This window comes from Emydura macquarii, unplaced genomic scaffold (assembly GCF_026122565.2).
Source record: "Emydura macquarii macquarii isolate MOO-44397 ecotype Brisbane River unplaced genomic scaffold, CSIRO-AGI_Emac_v2 contig_1790, whole genome shotgun sequence".
Taxonomy (NCBI): Eukaryota; Metazoa; Chordata; order Testudines; family Chelidae; genus Emydura; species Emydura macquarii.
This window is the reverse complement of record NW_027131927.1, coordinates 1,965,980-1,987,010: the sequence shown is the minus strand read 5'-3', so window position 1 is coordinate 1,987,010 and position 21,031 is coordinate 1,965,980. Positions and strand designations below refer to the sequence as shown.

The 21,031-nt window shown below is 61.7% G+C and overlaps 1 protein-coding gene across 1 annotated transcript in view; it reads left to right on the top strand.

Annotated features, from left to right (window-relative positions):
* Positions 1–18,297, top strand: part of SPTBN4 (spectrin beta, non-erythrocytic 4) — a 51,309-nt gene extending 33,012 nt beyond the window's left edge. The window contains 17 exon segments of the mRNA XM_067556584.1: positions 3,130–3,354; positions 3,818–3,907; positions 4,423–4,701; positions 5,044–5,174; positions 5,279–5,483; positions 6,072–6,449; positions 6,778–7,022; positions 7,696–7,834; positions 10,321–10,405; positions 10,877–11,073; positions 11,299–11,629; positions 11,632–11,998; positions 14,076–14,145; positions 14,600–14,883; positions 15,336–15,509; positions 16,231–16,273; positions 16,824–18,297. Coding sequence (XP_067412685.1) covers positions 3,130–3,354; positions 3,818–3,907; positions 4,423–4,701; positions 5,044–5,174; positions 5,279–5,483; positions 6,072–6,449; positions 6,778–7,022; positions 7,696–7,834; positions 10,321–10,405; positions 10,877–11,073; positions 11,299–11,629; positions 11,632–11,998; positions 14,076–14,145; positions 14,600–14,883; positions 15,336–15,509; positions 16,231–16,273; positions 16,824–16,985 — 3,405 coding nt within the window. The 3' untranslated portion in view covers positions 16,986–18,297.
* The last annotated feature ends 2,734 nt before the right edge of the window (positions 18,298–21,031 follow it).

Here is a 21,031-nt window from a genome sequence, read left to right as displayed (position 1 = left end):
GCAAGCCCAGGGCTTGTAACCCTGGTTCCGGGCTGCGCTGAGTCTCACCGGGGCCTTTCTGTTCATCTCAGCGGCCCACACACCCTGGATACCAGCGCTCTGTCCTGGTGGGGTCGCTGTGCGACCCCAGCACTGCTTTGCTCTGGAAGCTGTTATGAAAGCACCAGGCCTCAGCTTGGGGGGGGATGTGCGCCGGTGGGGGCGGGTGGGGGCAAGCTTCGCCCGATCCAAGCCAACCTATACGTTTTCCCTCTTTGACAGCATGGGGTACCTCAGACCATTCCTCACCTCATCCTAGTGCGGTTTGTATCCCACAGGCGTGCCGCAGCGGGGTACAGTAGCCTTTTTGTTTATTCATCTCGGTCACATTCCACCTCCCCCCTCTTCTTTGCTCTCCCCATGCTCGCTCCTTCTCCCCGGGGATGGGGGAGGGGGCAGTGACGAAGGGACCCCTCCATCTTCCCATCCTCCGCTCTGCATTTTCTGCCTTTTGAGTTCGCCATCAGCTGCCCTCGGTAGCCGTGGTGCTGAGCCCCTTTCCAAAGGGAGCGCACGGGCGGTGGGTGGCCCTGATTCTCAGCCACACCCTGCTGGCACCGGAAAGGTACCCCAGGTTGGCTGCAGGACATTCCCGTGCTCTGGAAGGCCGGCTTGTGCGTCGCTCCACGCTGGGCTGCCTAGTCTGCTCCGTGGATCCCGCTCAGGTAGAAGATTCCCAGGCACAGTGCTGCTGGCCTCGCTGCTTTGCAGACCGTCCGTAACCGAGCTCGATCCTTGTCTGCCCCCAGAAAGTGAAGGATCGTGATCAGCTGACCCCTGCCTGGCTGGATTTCCTTCTGCAGCAGCAAGCCAGGGTTTAGGTTTAGCAACTTCCGCCTGCTGCACAAAAAGCAAACCTGACCCTCAGCCTCTGGGAAAGGTGGACCCAGAAATGTACCCTGGCCAGTTCCCAGGGCTCGGAATGTGGAGGGCAGCCCCCCTGGAGCCAGGAGGCTGGGCTGGAAGATGGCAGGGGTTAAAACCAATACGTTCCATGGTGGGTCGTGTGGGCTTTGAGCTGTGCCGGGCCCCGTTGTCAAACTTCTCTCCATGGCCGCAAGGGCTAGAAACTTCCTGTGGAACCTGAGCGACGCCAGGAACTGGGTCTCCATGGAGAGCGGCAGACCTTGCGAGAGCTGCAATAAAATCGGTCCCGCCAGGGACAAGAGTTCGCCCTGCCGGCAGAACGGAGGCTGCTTTTGAATGTAGGATTTGCAGATGTTAGCCTTAAACCATCTGTGGAGAACCATCCCATGGAGAGCCAGTGGGAGCAGCCAGGTGCACGCCACAGCTGCCCCTCCGCCTGCTTTCATAGGGGCCTTATCAGACACCTGGGCGGTTAGCGCCAGGCCCCGGGTTATGGGGGCCTCTGTCTGCCAAACCTCCGTGCGGAAGGACCTAGCGCCGCTAAATCCAGGACACTCCAGTGAGGGGGATCCGGGCAGGCTGGTGGTTTCAGCCCTTCTCAGCTCCTGTTGTGCTGGGAAGCCAGGCTGGGGGGGCAGGGCTCCGAGGGAGCAAAGCGCTGACGGCCCAGCCTCAGCCCCCTTGCACCAGCGGGCCTTCCCCTCCTGTGCTTCTGAAGGCGAAGCACGTGCTTAAATGCTCTGCTGGCTCGGGGCCTTGGTGATGCCCACAAGCTGGGCACCCGACAAAGGCCCTGTGCATGGTCAGAGTCGCCTTGGCCGGTAACAGTGGGTTTGAGGTCGACTTAGCTAAGCCTGCAGGGGCCCTCGTGGCTTGGTTTGACCTTGGCTCACGCCAGCCCTCGTTTAATTCGGTCCAGCCCTGACGTCCGCTAGGCCCATCCGAGCCGGGCTAAGACAGAGTCAAGTGCATCCACCCAGATTGAACTAACGCGGGGTTCAAAACGGGTGTGTCAGGCTCCTTGAAATGCCGGGCTGGCCAGGATCCCAGGAGGTCACTGAGTGGTTCCAGCCCACGCCGCGGCAGGGCTGGCTTCTAACCAGGATGGTGCGTGCTGCAGGCGAGGGTTAGGGTTTGAGGATTGAGGGTGGTGGTGTCTGGAAAGGGGATGCTGCATTTCTAATGTTCAAAGCTTTCCTAAGCCCTGCCAGTCCTTCTGTTAGTGGACGGGGGGGAGGGGAGATTATTTGGGGGTTGGAGCATTTTTATTTATTTTTTGGATCGAGGGACGCATTTTAAACTGCCCGTTCAAAGCTGTCCTGATTCAGTGGCCCAGGGTCCAGCCATCTGGGCTCAGGGTAGGGACATTTCCATGGAGAAATTGGAAATAAATCCCCCGATGCTTTTATCCAGCGGCCGAGTGCCGACCCGACCGGGGGGGATCCCAGGCCGCCCCCCACGCAGCACTGGGACTCGTTCCTGTCTCGTTTTACACGAACAGCATCCTGGAGGCCTGTGGCAAAAAAAAAAAAACCTGACGGGTGAAGATGGGAGCAGCTTGTCTTGAAAGCCCAGGGGCTGATTTCTCCCTGCTGCCCCTGCCCCTCTGTAGATACAGAAATGTCAGGCTGGCCCTCGTGACGAGATGTCACAGGGGCTGGCCGAAGCGGGTGGGGAGCGGCAGGGTTGGGCAAGATCCTCAGCGGGTACAAATGAGCACAGCTTTTACCGACGCTACCAATTCGGAAGGGAAGCATTTCCCACCCCCCATTGTGCCCTGGTGCGAACGACCCCGCAGGGGGACGGACAGCTGGAAATCAGGTCTCGTGGAGCGCCGGCCGGGGATCCGGCCCTGGTGACTCCAGTGGAGCGGTGCCAATTGACGCACCGGCCGGGGATCCGCCCCGCCATGTTTCAAAGTGCCCCTGGCAGGGTGGATTTATTGCCACACGCGCCCATGACCAGTTAGCATCCCAGGCAAGGCCAGGCGTGGGCTGGAGAGGAGCGTGACCGGGGGCTGAGTCCCATTCTCCAGCGTCGGGCAATGGAGGATGAAGGACCCCCTGTGATCAACCACCATCCTGTGCCGCGCCCAGCCTGTGCCTTCTTCCAGCGCCTGGCCTTGCTGCTTCCCCACGCACGCCTGGGCAACGCTTGGCCCCCCACACACACCCCTATGAGGGGAGAGGACCCCAGCCCTCACCTGCTCGCTGTCTCTTGCAGACGATGGAGTCGCAGATGGAGGAGTGGTACAAAGAGGCCGGACAGCTCCAGGCGCAGATCGCCTCCCTGCCCCTGGAGCCAGCCCGCCAGGAGGTGGTGGACGAGAAGCAGAACGTGGTGGGGACGCGGATCGTCCGCCTCATCGAGCCCCTGAAGGAGAGGAGGAGGATCCTGCTGGCTTCCAAGGAGGTGCATCAAGTCAGCCACGACCTGGAGGATGAGATCGTAAGTCAGGAGGCTGCTGGGGGGACATGGGAGGGGCATAATTTATTGTTGCGGCTTCCCAGCCCCCTGCCCCAATTCCAGGAGAAGCTCCAGCGTTTCTTCCTTGGGTTCGGGGCAGGAAAGGGGAGACTTATTCCACGCTGATCAGAGCAGCGTCCGAGCGGCCCTATGCCTGCGAGGTGAGGCCCTCTGGGCTGGGCACTGGTGCATTCTGGGATCAGTGGACTGCTGCTGATTGGGGTAACTGGGGGTCTGGCCCCATTGACTCCCCTGGAGCGACGCTGCTTTACACCAGGTGGGGGATCTGGTGCATGGGGTCTGAGCCTGGCACTGCCCTTCCCTCGTGTTTGCTTTCTTCCCACTGCGCCCCAGTCCCCAGGCCAGCTCCCGCCAGGCCAGTCCTGGGCCCACCCCTCTTTGTTTTCTTGCCACTGCTCCTCTGCTCCGCCCTGTCTCCCTTCAGATCTGGGTCCAGGACCGGCTGCCTCTCGCCACCTTAAAAGATCATGGGAGCAATCTGCAGACGGTGCAGCAGTTCATCAAGAAGAACCAGGTGGGTGCTCGTTCCTTGCCTGCAGCATTACAGACTGCAAGCCAGGACTCCTGGGTTCTCTGCCTGGCTCTGGGAGGGGACTGGGGTCTAGTGGTTAGAGTGAGGGGGCCTGGGAACCAGGATGCCTGGATTCTATCTGGGGAAGGGAGTGGGGTCTATGGTTAGGGCCTGGGAGACAGGACCTCCTTTCTATGCCTGGCTCTGGGAGGGGAGTTTTAGTGGATAGAGTGAGGGGGCCTTGGAGCCAGGATGCCTGGGTTCTATCCACAGCTCTCGGAGGGGAGTTGGGTCTAGTGGTTGGGGGGGGAGGGACAGGGAGCCAGGATGCCTGGGTTCTATGCCTAGCTCTGTGTGACATTGGGGGGATCAAGCCCCTGCCCTTACCCGCCTCATTGGGGGTGGGTAAGGTGCCCCAATCCCTGAATATCTATGGTGGGCTGTGGGGTCCCAGCTGCCAAGACCCCCCATATGTCTGACTGGGCACATCTAACCCTGGCCCCCACACCCTGATCCAGAACCTGCGGCGTGAGCTCCAGGTGCACAAGCCCCGGGTGGACGACGTGCTGGAGCGGGCAGGTGCCATCGCCTCCATCAAGAGCCCCGAGGTGGACGGGGTGCGGCTGCTGCTGGAGAAGCTGCGGGAGCTGTGGGGGGTGCTGCAGGAGCAGACGGAGCAGCGGCAGCAGCTTCTGGACACCACCTACCAGGTGGAGCAGTACTACTTCGATGTGGGCGAGGTGGAGGCCTGGCTCAGTGAGCAGGAGCTGCTCATGATGAACGAGGAGAAGGGCAAGGTGAGCGGAGAGGTCAGGGGGGTGCTGTGCTGCTGGGAGCAGGGGCTCAGTAGGGGGTGCTCTCCCCCAGCGGTCAGTGCTGGCCCCAGCGTGGTGCTAGGGGGCGCTGTGCTGCTGAGAATGGGACAGGGGGGCTCAGCAGTTTGGACCCCCAGGAGCGAGAAGCTGTTGTCGCCGGTGCCCCGGGTGTGTGGATGGTTTACGACGTTGCTGCAGGGTCTCTTGCCCCTTTCCCGTAAAGTGGCTGGGCCGGGCCCCGGGTGGCGGCATGAGGCTGGGCTGGATGGGCCCTGGGCTGAGATCCCACCGCTGACACCAGCTGCCTGTCCCTGCCCTGCCCAGGACGAGCAGAGCACTCTGCAGCTGCTGAAGAAGCACCTGATGCTGGAGCAGACCATCGAGAACTATGAGGAGACCATCGCCCAGCTGTCCCGCCAGTGCCGCGCCCTGCTGGAGCTGGGACACCCGGACAGGTAGGTCGGATCCAGCGCCCCCTGGCCGCCCCCACCGCCTCCCTTTGCCCTTGTCTCGCCGGGCGTCGGGTTCTCCGCACTGACCAGGGTGTGTCCTTGCCCAGCGAACAGATAAGTAGGCGGCAGTCTCAGGCTGACCGGCTCTACGTGTCTCTGAAGGACCTGGGCGAGGAGCGCAAGGCCCGGCTGGAGCAGCAATACTGGCTGTACCAGCTCAGCCGCGAAGTGGCCGACCTGGAGCACTGGATCGCCGAGAAGGAGGTGGTGGCCGGGTCGCCGGAGCTGGGCCAGGACTTCGAGCACGTCACGGTGAGCAAGGGCATCCCACGCACGGGCGTCAGGGCCGCATCGGTCAGCTCCACGCCGTGACACGTCTCCCATGCTGCCTCCCCCCTGTGCCGGGCGCTCCCTTGTCACAGGCCTCCCATGACGCCTGGGCCGGCCACTCCCGTGGTACACATCATTTGTGCCACGTGACCCTCGTGCCGGGTGCCTCACCTTGCCACATGCCCTCCAGACGGGGCTGACTATGCCACATGGCCCCCGAGATGCTTTGTGAAGTGCCTCACATCATGGTCTCTGTCCCAGGCTGTGTGCTCTGTCTGTGCCCCCTCCCCCGGTGCCATGCCCCAGACCCTGTACCAGGGTCTCGATGCCAGGTGCCGCTCTCCAGGTCACATCTCCATATGGGCTTTCCCTCCCCTGGGCCAGGGAGCGCCGCTGCCACGTGCTGCTTTCTGTGCTGTACCCCAGACGCTGTGCCCTGCCGCTGTCCCCATGCCATGGTCTCTGTGCCATGCGGCTGCCTCTGTGCCATGCTCTGTGCCATACTCCATGCCATGGTCTCTGTGCCGTATGCCATGGGCTCACTCTCCCGCCTTCCCCTCCTCCCCCCAGCTGCTGCAGGAGAAGTTCACGGAGTTCGCCAGCGAGACGGGCAGCATTGGGAACGAACGGATCTCGGCCGTGAACCAGATGGTGGACGAGCTGATCGACTACGGGCACGTGGACGCCGCCACCATCGCCGAGTGGAAGGACGGGGTGAACGAGGCCTGGGCCGACCTGCTGGAGCTGATGGAGACGCGGGCCCAGATGCTGGCCGCCTCCCACGAGCTGCACAAGTTCTTCAGCGACTGCAAGGACGTCCTGGCCCAGATCGAGGAGAAGAAGCAGCGGCTGCCGGAGGTGACGGCCCGCGAATCCAAGAGCTCCGCCGGGACCCTGCAGCGGGTGCTCAACTCCTTCGAGCACGACGTGCAGGTGCTGGTGACCCAGGTGAGTGGAGGGAGATAGAGGGAATGAGAGGGCAGAGGAAGGGGGCATTTGGCAGTATAACCAACCCCTGCGCACCACCCCAAAAGCGGACGCATCTCAGCACCAGGCGATGGGTCCCTGTATAAAAAACCCCTGCGCCCCACCCCTGAAGCAGACACATCTCAGCACCATGCAATGGGTCTCTGTATAGCCATCCCCATGCCCCACCCCAGAAGCAGCTGCATTGCAGTGCCAGGTGCAGTGGATCTCATGACCAGTGCATAGCCCCAGGCACCGGGGAAGCCCCGGGGCTGCACTGCGCCGCGCTTACCCCCCAGTGCCCCAGCAGGTGCGGCAGCTGCAGGAGGGGGCAGCCCAGCTGCGGACGGTGTATGCTGGGGAGAATGCTGATGCCATCGCCACCAAGGAGCAGGACGTGATGCGGGCGTGGAAGGAGCTGCTGAGCTTGTGCGAGGCGTGCCGGCTGCAGATCACCACCACCACGGACAAGATGCGCTTCACCAGCCTGGTGCGTGACCTCATTTCCTGGATGGACGGCGTCATCTGCCAGATCGGCACCGGCGAGAAGCCCAGGTACCGGGGCCACCAGGCCTTGCCCTCGGGAGCTTCACGTCCGGCTCAGTGCAGCCCATCCTCTCTTCATGCAGTAGCCAGCCAGCCATCCCTGTCCGTCCATCTGTCCATCCCTCCGTCCTTCTGCAGTATTCATCCATCCATCCGTCTGTCCGTCTGTCTGCAGTATCTGTCCCTCTTTCCTTCCTTCCATCCGTCCTTCTGCAGCATTTCTCCCCCTCTCCATCCATCCCTCCGTCCTTTTGCAGTATCCGTCCTCCCCCCTCCCTCCCTCGCTTATCCCCAGCATGTGCTTCTCCCCCTCTCGAACCCCAGCCCTTTCGTTGAGCTGCCGCCCTCTGCAGGAGCCGCCCTGGATGCCGTGGCCATGGGGGCCGTAGCCAATGTCCCGGAGGCAGGAAGGGGGAAGAGAACCCGGGGGTCCGGACTCTGCACCCTCTACCCTGCTCGTTCAAGGAAATGAAGAGGTTTGTCCAGGCCTGGGCCGTGACCCTGCCCTGGCTCACTGTGGGGAGGACCCGGTGGGAACCTGGCTGGCCACGGGATCCCCTCGGCACGGATCCGAGGACAGGATGGGGGCCCTGGCATGCCGACGCCCATGCAACAGCTCTGCATGCCCCTCTGCCCAGTCCTGATCCTCCCCCATAGCCAGGCATGTCCCATCTTCCCCCAGGGACGTGTCCTCGGTGGAGGTGCTGATGAATTATCACCAGAGCCTGAAGAGCGAAATCGAAGTCCGGAGCAAGAACATTGCAGCCTGCGTGGAGCTGGGCAAGACCCTGGGGCTCAGCAAAAGCCCTGCCTCTGAGGAGGTAACGCCGGCGCGTGCGTTCTGCCCTGGGATGGGGCGGGGGGGGTGGAGAAACGGGGGGTGGGTGAGTGAGAGAGGTGCACGGCTGCTGAGCTGACTGGCAGCAATGCGGGCTGGGTGGGACGTCTCAGAGCGGCTGGGCAAGTGGGGAATTGGGCCTTGTGTGCACCCCAGGGGTGGTGAACAGGGAAGAAACCAGCGAACCAGCACTGATAAAGTTTGCAGATGACACAAGAATTGGGGGAGCGACAAACGATGCTCAGGCCAGGTCAGGGACCCAGAGCGACGGGAATCGCTTGGGAAAACGGACGCAAGCAAACACTGTGTGCGTTACTACGGCTAAATGTAAACGTGGCCGTCTAGGGACAGAGAAGGTTGGCCATTCTTATGGGATGGGGGACTCTGGCCCGGGAAGCTGTGACCCGGAAACAGATTTGGGGCTCGGCGTGGAGAATCGGCTCGCTGGGAGATTCCCCGTGCGACGCTGGGGCCAGAAGAGCTAGTGCTTTCCTGGGATGTATGAACAGGGGAATCTCTCGGAGAATGAGAGAGGTGATTTTCCCTGTGTATTTGGCCCTGGTGTGACACTGCTGGGATGGATCCTGTGTCCGGTTCTGGTGGCCACGTTTCAAGGAGGATGTTGATCAGTGGGAGGGGGTCAGAGAAGAGCCGTGAGAACGATTAAAGGATTCGAAAACCTGCCTAGAGCGACCGACTCCAGGACCTCCAGCCATTTAGCTGAACAAAGAGAAGGTGAAGGGGTGACTGGATCCCCGTCTATAACGACCCACCGGGGGATAAAATATTTATTGATGGACTCTTCAGCTTAGCAGAGAAAGGTTTCCACGAGCTGATGACTGGACGTTGAAGTGAGACAAATTCAGACCGGAAATGAAGCGTAAATGAAGCAGTCAGAGGAATTAACCACTCGAACAACTTGCCACCGGGCGGGCGGATTGGCTATCGCTGGCAATTGTTAAATCCAGACTGGCTGTTTTTCTAATTGATCTGCTCCAGGAATGACTCTGGGGCAAGTCTCTGGCTAGTGTTATGCAGTAGTTCAGACTAGATGACCATAGAGGTCCCTCCTGGCCATGGGATCTGGGAATCTAGGGTGGTTCTGGGCACGGGCCCAGCTAGGCTGTCGCTCTCTGATGGTCTCCCCTGAGCGGTGCCCGTTTGCACCAGCTGGGATCTGGCCCATCGTGTTCCATCTCAGCGGCTGCCTGCCCAGACTCCATTTTCGGCCTGCTAGGTTCCCGCTTGCTCCTCCTCCTCCGCGCACACTGCTCAGGCCAGAGGCACCACCGCCGATGAGCTGCTGGGTGGGGCTGAGCGCCAGAGACCAGGCACTGACCTGCCCCCGAGGGTCCCTGGGGCAGTCCGGGGAGAACAGGAGGGACAGACAGACAGACAATGATGGCGGAGATGCAGCCCTGAGATCCGCCAGGTTCTGCAAGGCGGGGGGGCCAGCTAATGGACATGTGGCCACCTCCGAGGCTCCTGGGATGAGGGGATCCCCGATCGCACGCGTGACTGCGGAGTACGAATTGCAGTGCCCTCCTCACAAAGTCCCATCTCTGGCGTTCTGCCTAGTTTGAGCTCTCCCCCATCCGGGGTCTGTCGTCACGACAGAGGAGTACATAAGGCGCGAGAGAAAAATAGGTAGATGTGTATATATAGGAACGGACAGCCAGCAGCCCCATAGACCGTCTGTCCGTCCTTCCATACCCCTTATGCACACTCCTCTTTTCATCCATCCACCTTCATACACACCCTCTGTCTGTCTGTCCCCACACACACCCCTTTCCCTACGTGCACGTACTCCTCTCTTCTTCTTCCATCCCGCCCCAGAGACTGTCTGTTCGTCCGTCCGTCCGTCCGTCCTTCCATACCTCCTCCTACACACTCCTGTTTTCATCTGTCTGTCCCCACACAAACCCCTTTCCCTCTGTGTACGTACTCCTCTCTTCTTCCATCCTGCCCCAGAGACTGTCTGTCTGTACATACTCTTCATCCATCCAGGCCCCTAAGTACAAGTGATGAGAGGTCAGGAACTCGAGGGTTGTGCACATATCTGTCTAGCCAGTCTCTGCGCGTATCCTTTCAAATGCCAGTGTCCATCAAGCTATCCCCGTTTGTGCCTGTCCGTCTGTCTGTGCCCGGCTGTGCGGCTCTGTCTGTCCAATTGCCATATGGCCCCCTCTCTGGCTCGTTGATTGAATCCATTTCTGGGCTTCTCAAAGTTTTCCATCCTCACGCTGCCCATTGAGCAAGACAGCCACAGCCCCACAGCATGCATTCGCGCCCCCTCCTGCAGTGGGGCGTGACCCCCAGGCTGGGATCCCTCGCTCTCTCTGGGGTGTCTGAATGCTCTGGTTCTCCCAGCCTCATGGTACCTGGGACCCCGGCACAGGGCAAGAGGCTGGCATAGCCGGGGTGTGGGTGGGGCAGCCTCCTGGCAGACACATGTGTGTCTCTCTACAGATCAAGGGCCACCTGGAGAAGCTGATGACCAAGAAGAAGGAGATGACGGACAAGTGGGACAAGCACTGGGAATGGCTGCAGCAGAGTGAGTATGAGTCGCCGCCCACGCCCGGCACCAGCGTGTGGGTCGGCCCCACCCTGCCCGGAGCCGGGAATGGGGGACGGGGCAAACAATTGATCATGGCAGCTTCTAAAGAAATTTGGGGGCTAGTGGTTAGAGCAGGAGGGGCTGGGAGCCAGGACATCTGGGTTCTATTGTACTCTGGGTGGGGAGGGGAGTCTAGTGGTTAGAGCAGAGGGGGAAGCCAAGACACCTGGGTTCTACCGTGGCTCTTAGTTGCCGTGTGCCTTGGGCGAGTCACGCCAGCCCTCTCCAGCATTCGATGTCTCAGCTGTGGCTGGCACCTGTGGCCGGGGGGCTCTTGCCATTAGTGCTCGTGTCTGGAGGCCCCGGACTCAGCCCCCTTCTGCCCCCTGAGGGGAGAGTTAGGGGGCAGGGCGTGTGAGGAGGGGGCCGTGCGGTGGAGCCGGGGGCTCACGGATCCGATCTCCGCAGTGCTGGAAGTGCATCAGTTTGCCCAGGAAGCCGTGGTGGCGGAGGCCTGGCTCACGGCCCAGGAGCCCCTGCTGAAGAGCCGCGAGCTGGGCAGCAGTGTGGACGAGGTGGAGCAGCTGATCCGGCGCCACGAGGCCTTTCGCAAAGCGGCCGCCACCTGGGAGGAGCGATTCAGCTCCCTCCGGCGCCTCACCACGGTACGGGGCAGGGCAGGGAACAGCCCCAGCGCAGGGCGCCCCGGCCTCCCCGATCCACCCCTATGGGCCTTGGGGGGCAGGGAACAGCCCAGCGCAAGGCGCTCTGACCAAGACCCTGATCCGGCCCCTATGGGGCAGGAATTTCAACATCTCACAGGGTGGGCATGAAACCCAGGAGTCCTGGCTCCCAGGCCTGTGCCCTGACTGTACCCATCTTCCCTCCAGGTAGAGAAGCTGAAGGCCGAGCAGAGCAAGCAGCCGGCCACGCCGCTCCTGGGCCGCAAATTCTTCGGGGACCCCAGCGAGCTGGGCCCCAGGGGTCCCTCCCTGCTGCGCCAGGCCCTCTCTGAGAAGACCGAGGGAAAGCTGGAGCATCAGGACTTGCTGCGGGGCCGGCCCGAGGCACCGGCCCTGCCCAGCGGGGGCAAAGGGGAGCCTCTGGAGGTGCTGGAGCCCACGGTGGCCTTCGTGCGGCAGGAGATGAAGCCGGAGAGGCTGCAGCCCCGGCTCGACCGGGTGCAGGAGGGCCTGGCTGCTGGCGTGGAGAGGCTGAGGGAGGCAAAGCAGCTGCCGAGGAGGCCGTCAAACCGGAGAGGCTGGAGGCCAAGCTGACCCAGCACCTGCAAGTGCCTGAGGTGGGCATGGTGCTGGCGGAGCAGGCCAAGGCCCTGGCCGAGACACAGCCGGAGCGGCCGCGGGAGCGCTACGAGCGGCGGGAGCCCAGCGAGCAGGAGACGCCGCGCCACGAGCAGGCGGAGAGGCGCCGGGAGCGGCGGGACCGGCGGCCTGAGCGCCAGGAGTCCAGCGAGCAGGAGACGCCCCGGCACGAGCAGGCGGAGAGGCGCCGGGAGCGGCACGAGAGGCGGCTGGAGCGGCAGGAGTCCAGCGAGCAGGAGACGCCACGCCACGAGCCCAAGGGGGGCGGGTGAGTGCCGCGCTTTGCACCCCGGGGAGGCTTCCACTGGCATCTCCGGGCAAACCAGAGGGGCCAAGCGTTGGCTGTCCTTACAAGTGGGATTTACAGCCAAAGAGTGGGACTTTCCAGGTGGCGAGTTAGCTCAGCTTACGACGGGCCATCTCATCTTTGGTCCTTCGCAACACCAATAGTCCAGGCTTTTAATCCAACCAGCACTTAATCGTTTGTTTTAAAATGTGCCCTGCTTAATGGTGCCTATGAAACTGGTAAATGTCCCAGTTCGTAGGAAAGGCCAGGGCAGGTGCGATGTTTATCTGCAGTGCAAAAACAATTCTTTGCTGGTTGGAACGAAAACCTGGATGGTTGGAGATCCCAGAGTTAATAACTCCTGCCTTAGGCACTCAGTCAGGGGACGGAACAAGAGAAATATTCCAACATAAACTGGTTTTATGTAAAGCTAACAAAAAAGAAAGCGGTTTTACCAAGACAGCCGTATGTTTATTCTGCATATCATCTTGCCCCATTTGAAAAACACTTTACAGCACAGGTATTGTTTGGTTTGTAGGTGACGGCTCCTGTTACATTTACAGCAACCTGAAGGGAAGTACTCAGCTTCCAAAATAAATACATGCCAATTAAAGTAATTAAAATGAAATAACTGAAATGAAACACAACCAAACCATACAGGAAATGAATGTGAAAATAAATAAAGTAATTACATTCGCTTGAATTCATTTGAAGCTAACAAACCATAGCTAAGGGACGCAGACTCCACATTTCTTTTAATATCTAATTTGGTTTCCCTTTTTATTCATGCACTTTGTGGTATTGCCATGTGGCCCCTTTGCTGTTTTTATAACTTCTTTTGGCGGCTCAGCCTTGAAACAGCACTCAGGATTTGCCAGGCGGTGTCCCGTCTAGTCCAAGGTTTGGCCTGAATGGTGTCTTATTCTTTCAAACCAAATTGAACCTTCTCTCTTCTCCTGCATTTGCGTGGGGGAAAATTAAGCCAAGCCTGCCCACCCTGGACAGTAATGGCAACCTGAGAAGACCACTAGGGCTTTTGACATTGCTAAGCGTCCCGCCTGTACCGCACAGTAGCGTTATCGGCATCAGTCTGTAGTGCTCGTCCCATGCAGACAGAGGGAGAGCTGATTTCTGCACCAGCGTCTCTATCTCAGGCGGAGGGAAATGGAACATGTGCTGGGCGCTGCCAACAAAGTGCTCACCCTGTTCAAAAGTGTGCTTTTCCCTAATCTCAAAGCTCACAGACGCTGCATCTCTAACATTTCATCAGGCCAAGGTAGCTCCTCGCATGCAGCCCTGGCTACGCTAGTATCAAAAACAGAGCTTCCAGTTTGCAAAAGGACTCATCTCCCCTTTTGCGCTTCCGACGCCCGAGCAGCCTGTTTTGCGACCAAACCTACAAACGCTCTGTGTTTCTTTCAGCGTCTGAGTAAAACTATTTTAGCTCTGTCGATATTTACTGACATGAGTGAGATGAGCTTACGGATGTGCAGGAGGGAGGGAGAGCAGAACGCTAACGAGTGAGTCACACCCAATCAGTGAGATCCGATGGGCCTGCAAACTCCCCCCTGCAGCACGGACTGGAGACACCCCCAGCTGCGCCGGCACCCCACTTCCAGCGTGGCTAGGGTGTCTCCGACGGGCAGAACCCTGGGCAGAAGCAGGGAGATCGGCTGCACCTGAAGCTGCTCAGTGGACATTTTGGCTGGAAAGCGACTTTTCCACCAAATTCCCACCAGATCTGCCTGATTTCGCCCCCTTTCTGTCATCTTCCCCCCCCCCCCCATTAGAATTTTACACCAAAAAGAGTTGAGTTTTCCCCACGTTTTCCTGTGTCAGATCATCTTCATCTCAGACTGTCCCCGGGCAACAACCAGAAATCTGCAGGGGGAATGCTGAGTGCTCTCAATCCATCCCTGTTTCTTTTGGCCCCCTCCCTCCGCTGGCATGAACAGCTGCAGTTCTGCAGACCCCAGCGGTGCGGTCTGTTTCTGCCAGCGGAGCTCTGGCCCGGAGCTGGACGCCCAGCGCATCTCACCCTCTTTCTCTTTGCTGGCAGCAAGACCACGCTGGCGGACATCGTGGAGCAGCTGCAGGAGAAGGAGTCGACCACGCAGGTGCCAGCCCCGGTGAGTGCCTCATGCGGCGGCCGGCACCAGGCTGGGCCACGGCCTCGGTGGACGAGTCAGAGCGATGGCTCGTTTATGCCAGCCGGGGATCTGGCCCCCTCGTCTGCTTCTGCCCATTGTGGTTAAAGCCCCCGGGGCTGGTTTCGGAAGTAATCTGGGGTCCCCGGATGCTCCATCTTGGGAGAAGCTGCCAGCGCTCTGGCCTGGGTGCGCTCTGCCCAAGACGGTGCTCCTGCATCACTCAGGGCGTATACTAGAGCAGCCCCAGGGGACAGGGTGTGAAGGGGGCTTAGTGTCTCCTGAGCCCCCAGCCTGGGTGAAGGGATGGGGCGACCAGGAATTGGGCCCGCTGTCTCCTGGGGGGTAGGTGGTTCTTCCCATCCAGTATCCGGCGGCTGCGGGGGGCCCCCGGTTTTAGCTCCGTGCCCGACGCACTCTGTCTTCACCCCACCAGCCCCGCGACAGGGACTCCGTCACCCGCCTGCCCAACGGCGTCGACGTCCTGCCCGAGAGGACACCGCGCCCAGACCGGCCGCGGGCACGGGATAGGCCCAAGCCCAGGAGGAGGCCGCGGCCCAAAGACCCCAGCCAGCCCCCGGGGGAGACCCGCCGGTCCCGCTCAGCGCCGGCCCAGGGCAGCGCCCCGCCCCCACCGCCCCCCACCCACACCGTCCAGCTGGAGGGCTTCCTCTTCCGCAAGCATGAGCTGGACGGACCCAACAAGAAAGCCTCCAACAGGTGAGAGGGGCCAGGCCGATGGCACCGACCCCAGCAGGGTCTTTCTCCCCAGGACTGGGCCGGGACTGTCCCCGCAGCACAGCAGTGTCCCGGGGGGTTGTGGTAGGGTTGGGCGGGATGGGGGGGAGCCTCTCCCCTCGTGGCCTGTCCCACGTCCCGGCATTGACAGTCTTTCAGTCGGGACCTGTGCTCTGGCTCACCTTGATCTTCTAGTAGTTCATGTAATCCCAGCTATAATGATTTACATGGGTGGCTGCATCATGGGGCTGCCCCCCAGATCCTACCCTGGCCAGCCGAGGGGTTCTCCTGCAGGGGATCTCCACCGGGGGGTCGGGATCCCAGGGGTGTGCAATGAGGTGTCATGAGGCCAAGACCCCAGCCCCTCCCTATATGGCTGGGTGGGCGGGGGTTCCCATCTGCCCTGCTCCACGGGGGTCACTTTGTTTTGGTAGGTCCTGGATAAACCTCTACTGCGTCCTGAGCAGAGGGGAGCTGGGCTTCTACAAGGATGCCAAGGGGCAGGCGTCGGGCAGCACCCACGGCGGGGAGCCGCTGCTCCCCCTGCACAATGCCACCAGCGAGGTGGCCAGTGACTACAAGAAGAAGAAGAACGTCTTCAAGCTGAAGTGAGCAGAGCCCCGCGGGGATCCAAACTGGGACCCCCCAGCCGCGCACGCCCATCCGCCCCCACAGCCAATCAGCTGTTTGGTGACCAGTTCCCACCCCGCCTCTGATCAGCTGTTCAGCCATGGGGGGGGGAGGCGCCTCCGCTGAACAGCTGATCAGTGGCCAGCCCCCACCCCCCAGATCTTAAGGCGGGGAAGCAGCCACACAGGCTGTGAGCTGCAGACAACTGCTTCCCCGCTTCTGAGATCTGAGTCCGATCCCGCATCCGCAAAAAATGGTATAGCCGCAGATATTGGTGGATTTGCAGGGCTCTGCAAGTGAGTCCAGCCCCTTGCTCTGGGGCGCAGAGATGCCAGGCCCTCGCCCTCTTCCCCAGGGCTCAGAGATGCCTGCCCCCACCCCCTGTCCCGAGGGTCAGAGATGCCTGCCCCCTCCCTGGGGGTCAGAGACTCCAGGCCCTGGGGGCAGCGACTGTCAGGGCTGGTGCTGGCCCCTCTGCCCGGGGGTTCAGGGCCTCTATGCTGGGAGGTGACTCGCTCGGAGGGATGGACTGGAGGCTGTGGGGCCAGACCCCCGCCCTAGGGCCCCTCCTCTGCCCAGAGCCCCCTGGGCTCCCACGTGGTGTCCCGCTCAGCCAGGGGGTCCAGCCCTCCAGCAGCGAACCCCGGACAGAGCCCTCCCTGGTGCTGCACGGGACTGACACCCCTCTGCTTCCCCCAGGACCAGCGACGGGAACGAGTTCCTCCTGCAGGCCAAGGACGAGGTAAGACGCAGCTGCGGTCTCTCTCCTTCAGGCCGGCCGGGAGCCTTCACCGCAGGCTGCTGCAGCTAAGGAGGGGGATGGGGGTTGAGACAGCACATGGGGGACCCTACCCCCGCCGGAGCTGGGGCGAGCTGCCACCAGCCACGTCTTCCGAGGCTCCTACATCCCATTTCCAGGAGCGAGTGTCGGCGGGGCTGGCCCTGGCCTTCCCCTCACTCTCAGGGCCTGTGCAGCAAGGACAATACCCTCCCCGCTGCCGGTCAGCTGGGTCCTGACCCGCCCCAAGCTGAGCTGTGATGCTTTAGCCTCCCGGGGGGGTCCGGCTAGGGGTCCTGCCCAACCCCACGACAGCTGGTCTGTGGGGGGGGGGGTGGACAGGGCTGGAGCCCGGGTGGGTTCAGACAGCCCAATTCTCTGTCTTCCCCACCACACACCCACGGGACGCTGCCAAGAGGCCTGTGCGAGGCAGGGGTGCAGAACAGCAGGACCTGGGGTGCCCACCAGGGCCTGACAGCAATTGGAGGGGGCCTCATGTGACTCTATCCCGCAGGAGGAGATGAAGAACTGGCTCAAGGCGCTGTCTGCGTCCGCCCAGGAGCACGCCGAGATTGCCCACTGGAGCCAGGTGCTGCTCACCACCTCCTCCACCGACGAGGGCAACCCCAAGCGGGACAGCGACCGGCGGGCCAGCACGTCTGGCAGGAAGAAATGAGGTGGCCTGGGACAGAGCCCCCGGGGGCTGAGAGCGGAGCCACGCCGCCCCCAGGTCTGCAAACTTCCTTCCAGACCCACTAGCCGAGCCAGCGCCCTCCTCCTGCACGCGTCACGGACAGCCCCCTCCGCCGTCACAGGGACCCTCCTCTCTGGACCTGGGTCCCCCACGCACGCCCCGTCGCAGGAAGCTGGGCCCGAGCAGGGGCCTGGGGAAAGCAGGGCCCTGAAGCGCGCACAGGGGCACTGGCTCCACCCTGTTTGCCATTCGGTGCCTGGGGTTTTCCAGCCCACTTCAGAGGGAGGGAGCCGCTGGCCAGACCGGCTCCTGGACAGAAGGAAGATATATGCAAAATCACCACCATGTGGGGCCTGGGAGATGGTGCGGTGGGCCAGCGAGGAATCCATGGGATGCGGAGCCTCTGTGCAGTGGAGAAGGGCCTTGGGGGAGTCTCTAGGCCTATCCCACTTCATTTCATCCCCCTCCATAGAGCCATCATCTGTCTCCCTGCCTGGCGTTGTGGGTGTGAGCGCTCCTGGCCTCTCCGTGGATTCTGGAGTGGGTCCCGGTTCCCTGTCCGGGCTGGGAAGCTGCTCGGTGTTTCTGAGGGGTGCTTTTCGGGCAGACGTTCAGCTTTTGGGGTAAATGGAATGAGGGAGCTGTCATCCAGATGTGGCCCCATCACACGGGGGCCGGCAGCCAGAATGGGCCTGGTTCTGAGTGCATGCAGCGGTGCCTTTCCACGGCTCACATGTACGGAGCTCCAGCCGCGTCTGGGGCTCTGCCCTCCCCAGGCTTGGGGGCTGGGAGCCTGACGCGGCTGCTTCATCCTGCGTGGATCCAGAGGCCACCGGTCCCTGCATGATCAGCACGTCACCCGGCCCTAGGAAATGCTGGTTCTGCCATGCGCCCTGGCAGGACGGTGCAAGGGAGAGCTATGGCCAAGCATCCTACTAGGAACCCCCCCCCCCCTTCCCCCAGCACTTGTTGCAAATGCTAAGACTGAGAGTGGATCCAGATTCTGCTGCTCCGTTCCCATCGGACTGGAGCCGGTCAGGAGAGGCTCGCAGCCAGAGCTGCGTGGGCCGTGGGCCGGCTGGGATCCAGCACAGATCTCTGCGGAGGGCTCTGCAACCGGCTGGGATCTGAGCTGCTGGGGGTCGTGCTGCGGGAGGAGGACGGAGCCGGGCAAGGAGCTCTCTGGGGCAGAACCACAGTGAGCCGGAGGGCTGCAGGTGAGACGTGGCTCTTGCTAGGGCTGGAGGGTCGTTGAAGGAGCGGGGAGGTGAGGGTCAGTGCCCCCGGAGTTCGCCCCGGCTGGGATGGAAGGCAGGGGAAATGGGGAGGGGGGGGGGCGCAGGACTGGGGACGGCCTTTGTGTCCATTTAACAGCTATTATGGGCCTCAGTCCAGGCTGGAAGAGTCAGGATCCTAGGGAAGGGGCGAAGGTTGGAGGCGTGGGACATTCCTAGACTGGATACCAGGCCCAGCGCACCCTGCAGCGCCCACGGCTCTGGGCGGGGGAGGCGTTTGGAGAGGGAACTCCTGCCTCTCCATCCTGGTCTGTCTCCCTGCAGCCCCGCACGTTGGCATCTCGTCCTCTGGGGAGCAGGCTCTCCTGGCGCCCACCCCCATCAGCAGCAGAGCTGCTGGCCCTGACTCTGCCCAAGGGTAGTCAAAGAATCGCCCCTCCCCTCCCCCCCACTGAGCTCCTGGTTCCCTCTCCCACTCTCTGCACGCTCTCTGACTCACGCGCCAGCTCTCGTGCAAACCCACCCACGCACACACGTCCGTGCTTGCTTGTGTTTCAGCAGCCTGGCCTTGCTGTTTCCCATCAGGCAGCGTCGGTCAGTACAGCAACGCTTGGCCAGGTTCCCCAAATCCTCCTGCAGATCCAAGGATTCCTGCCAGCTCAGGTGCATAAAGGCCGGCAGTTCTCACACTCAGGGCCCAGCTGGGTTGAGATCTGCTGCTCCACCGAGTGGCCAAGCCTTGGGCTGCAAGAAGCATCCTGGGGGCAGCTTCCTCCAAAGCCATCCCGGGAGGAGGGAAAGATCCTGCCCTGACCAGGGGAGGCCACTCTGTGCTGGTGCCATGTCCGTCTGGCTCTGCTGGGGCCAGTCACCGCTCTTCGGGCCAGGGTGCTGGGGTTGTGTTGCTCATTGCCATCCTGGGAAATTGGATGCGTGACCGGCAGCATCCACTCTCCATCCCTGCAGCAAGGAGAAGCTGCAGGAGCAAGGGAGATCTCGGTTCTGTCCCGCCAGCCCGCGGCCAAAGCCAGATTGGGCCGGGCCTCTCACTTTTCTTGGAAACGGAGCCCTGCCGGTTGAAGCCCATTGATCTGTTGCCCCATTTGCACGGCTTGGTGGGAAGTGGAGGAGTTGGCCCCTGCTGCCCAACCACTCGCTGCTGCCAGCCTGGGCATCTCGCTTTCTCCCCATGGGTGGCTGCTGGCTGGAGCGTTTGCTCCGGGAAAGGCTGCTGTGAAGGGTGTAGCTGCTGCACCATGTTTGCCACGCGGCCCGGGGTGTCTCCATGGTTCAGCAAAAGCCTCACAATGCCAGTCGGACCCTTGCCTCCAGCAGAGCCGCAATGGGGGAATATGCAATCGACTAGAGTCTGTGTCTGTCCACCCCGTCTGTCTGTCTGTGTACCCCACAGGGCCTCTGGTTATCCATCTACCCCCATGCGCACCCTCCATCTGTCATATTCATGCCTCTTCATGTGCGAGGCTCCGATCTCCAGCTGGTGTCGGCTCCTGCGTGGCACCTCCCACGGCTCGCCCACACCCTGCCACCGATCGGGCAGGGCGACACGGTGAAGGAGGGAAGGGTTTGTGGCAGAGCAGCCCTGCATGGAGCCATTTCTTTGTAGCATCCTCCCTGCTCCCTCTTCCCATCCGCCCCCAGCAGCCCTAGCCCTGGGTCTTCAGGCCACAGGAGATCCTGCCTCTCGGGCTCTGGGGACATCTTGGCTCTTCAATTCCCCAAAGGAATCCAGTGGGCTAGAGGCAGGCACTGTGGGAGGCTGGGCAGCAGCCCCCCAGCCCCTGCACCTTCAGACCCCAGGAGATCAGGACCAGCCATCGCCTTGGAACAGGCAAGAGTCCAAAGGTCCTGGCTGCTGCAGGTTGGGCTCCAGTGCCATTAACAAGCCATAGTGCTGGCTCCTGCACATGTGTGACCTGCCAGTCACTGCTGCCCTCCACAGCTTCCAACCTACTGGGCATCAGGGCCCAGCAGGAAGAATGGGGGGGGGGTTGTCCCCCAATGTCACACAAGGAGGCACATCTTTATGCAATAAAAAGGGCAGATGGGAGAGTGTTTGGGAGGGTGGAGAAGGCTCTGGGGCATTGACAAGGGGTACAGGTAGCTGGTTCTTGCCCATTTCTTCTGGGCCTGCAAAATAACACCTGATCCTCCACCTCCCTGCCCTACTTCAGAGTGGTGCAGAGCCAGGCTGGGGTGACGGGCAGGGGGTCAGGCCTGCGGCTGATTTCTGTAGGAATCCAGCTGCTGGCTTGGGCTCAGAATCCAGGACCTTGGAAAGCAAAGCGCCAGGACGCTTCGAGCCCGGAGTGGCGCCAAGGAGCTGCCCCTGCCTCGCAGCGCCTCCTGCAGGTCACCGTGCCCATGCAGGAAGCCCCCACAGCTGTGTCCCTGTCTCCCCCTGAGCCCAGACAGGTTCTGAGCAGCCTAGGATGCTCCACTGGGACTGGCCACAGCTGTAGTCTGTGGCACCTTGTGGGGTTCCCAGCCTTTGGAAGGCAGCCTGGGGCAGGGCCAACGGAGAGGTGGAGACTCAGGTGTCTTTCTGCAGAACTCTACGTGTATCGGGCCAGATCCCAGCTGTCGTCAACTGGCCCTTACTCCATTGCAGTCAGTGGGCCAGATGCCCAGCGTCTGCGCTGTGGAAGCGGAGGGGTGGTAGACTGAGGATGGGGCAGAGTTCAGCGCCCGCGGGAGGGGCTCTGGGCATGAAGAGGATGTGGAACATGGATTTCCTCTCTCAGGTGGTGCCTGCAACCAGCTCTGGGGCTGGTT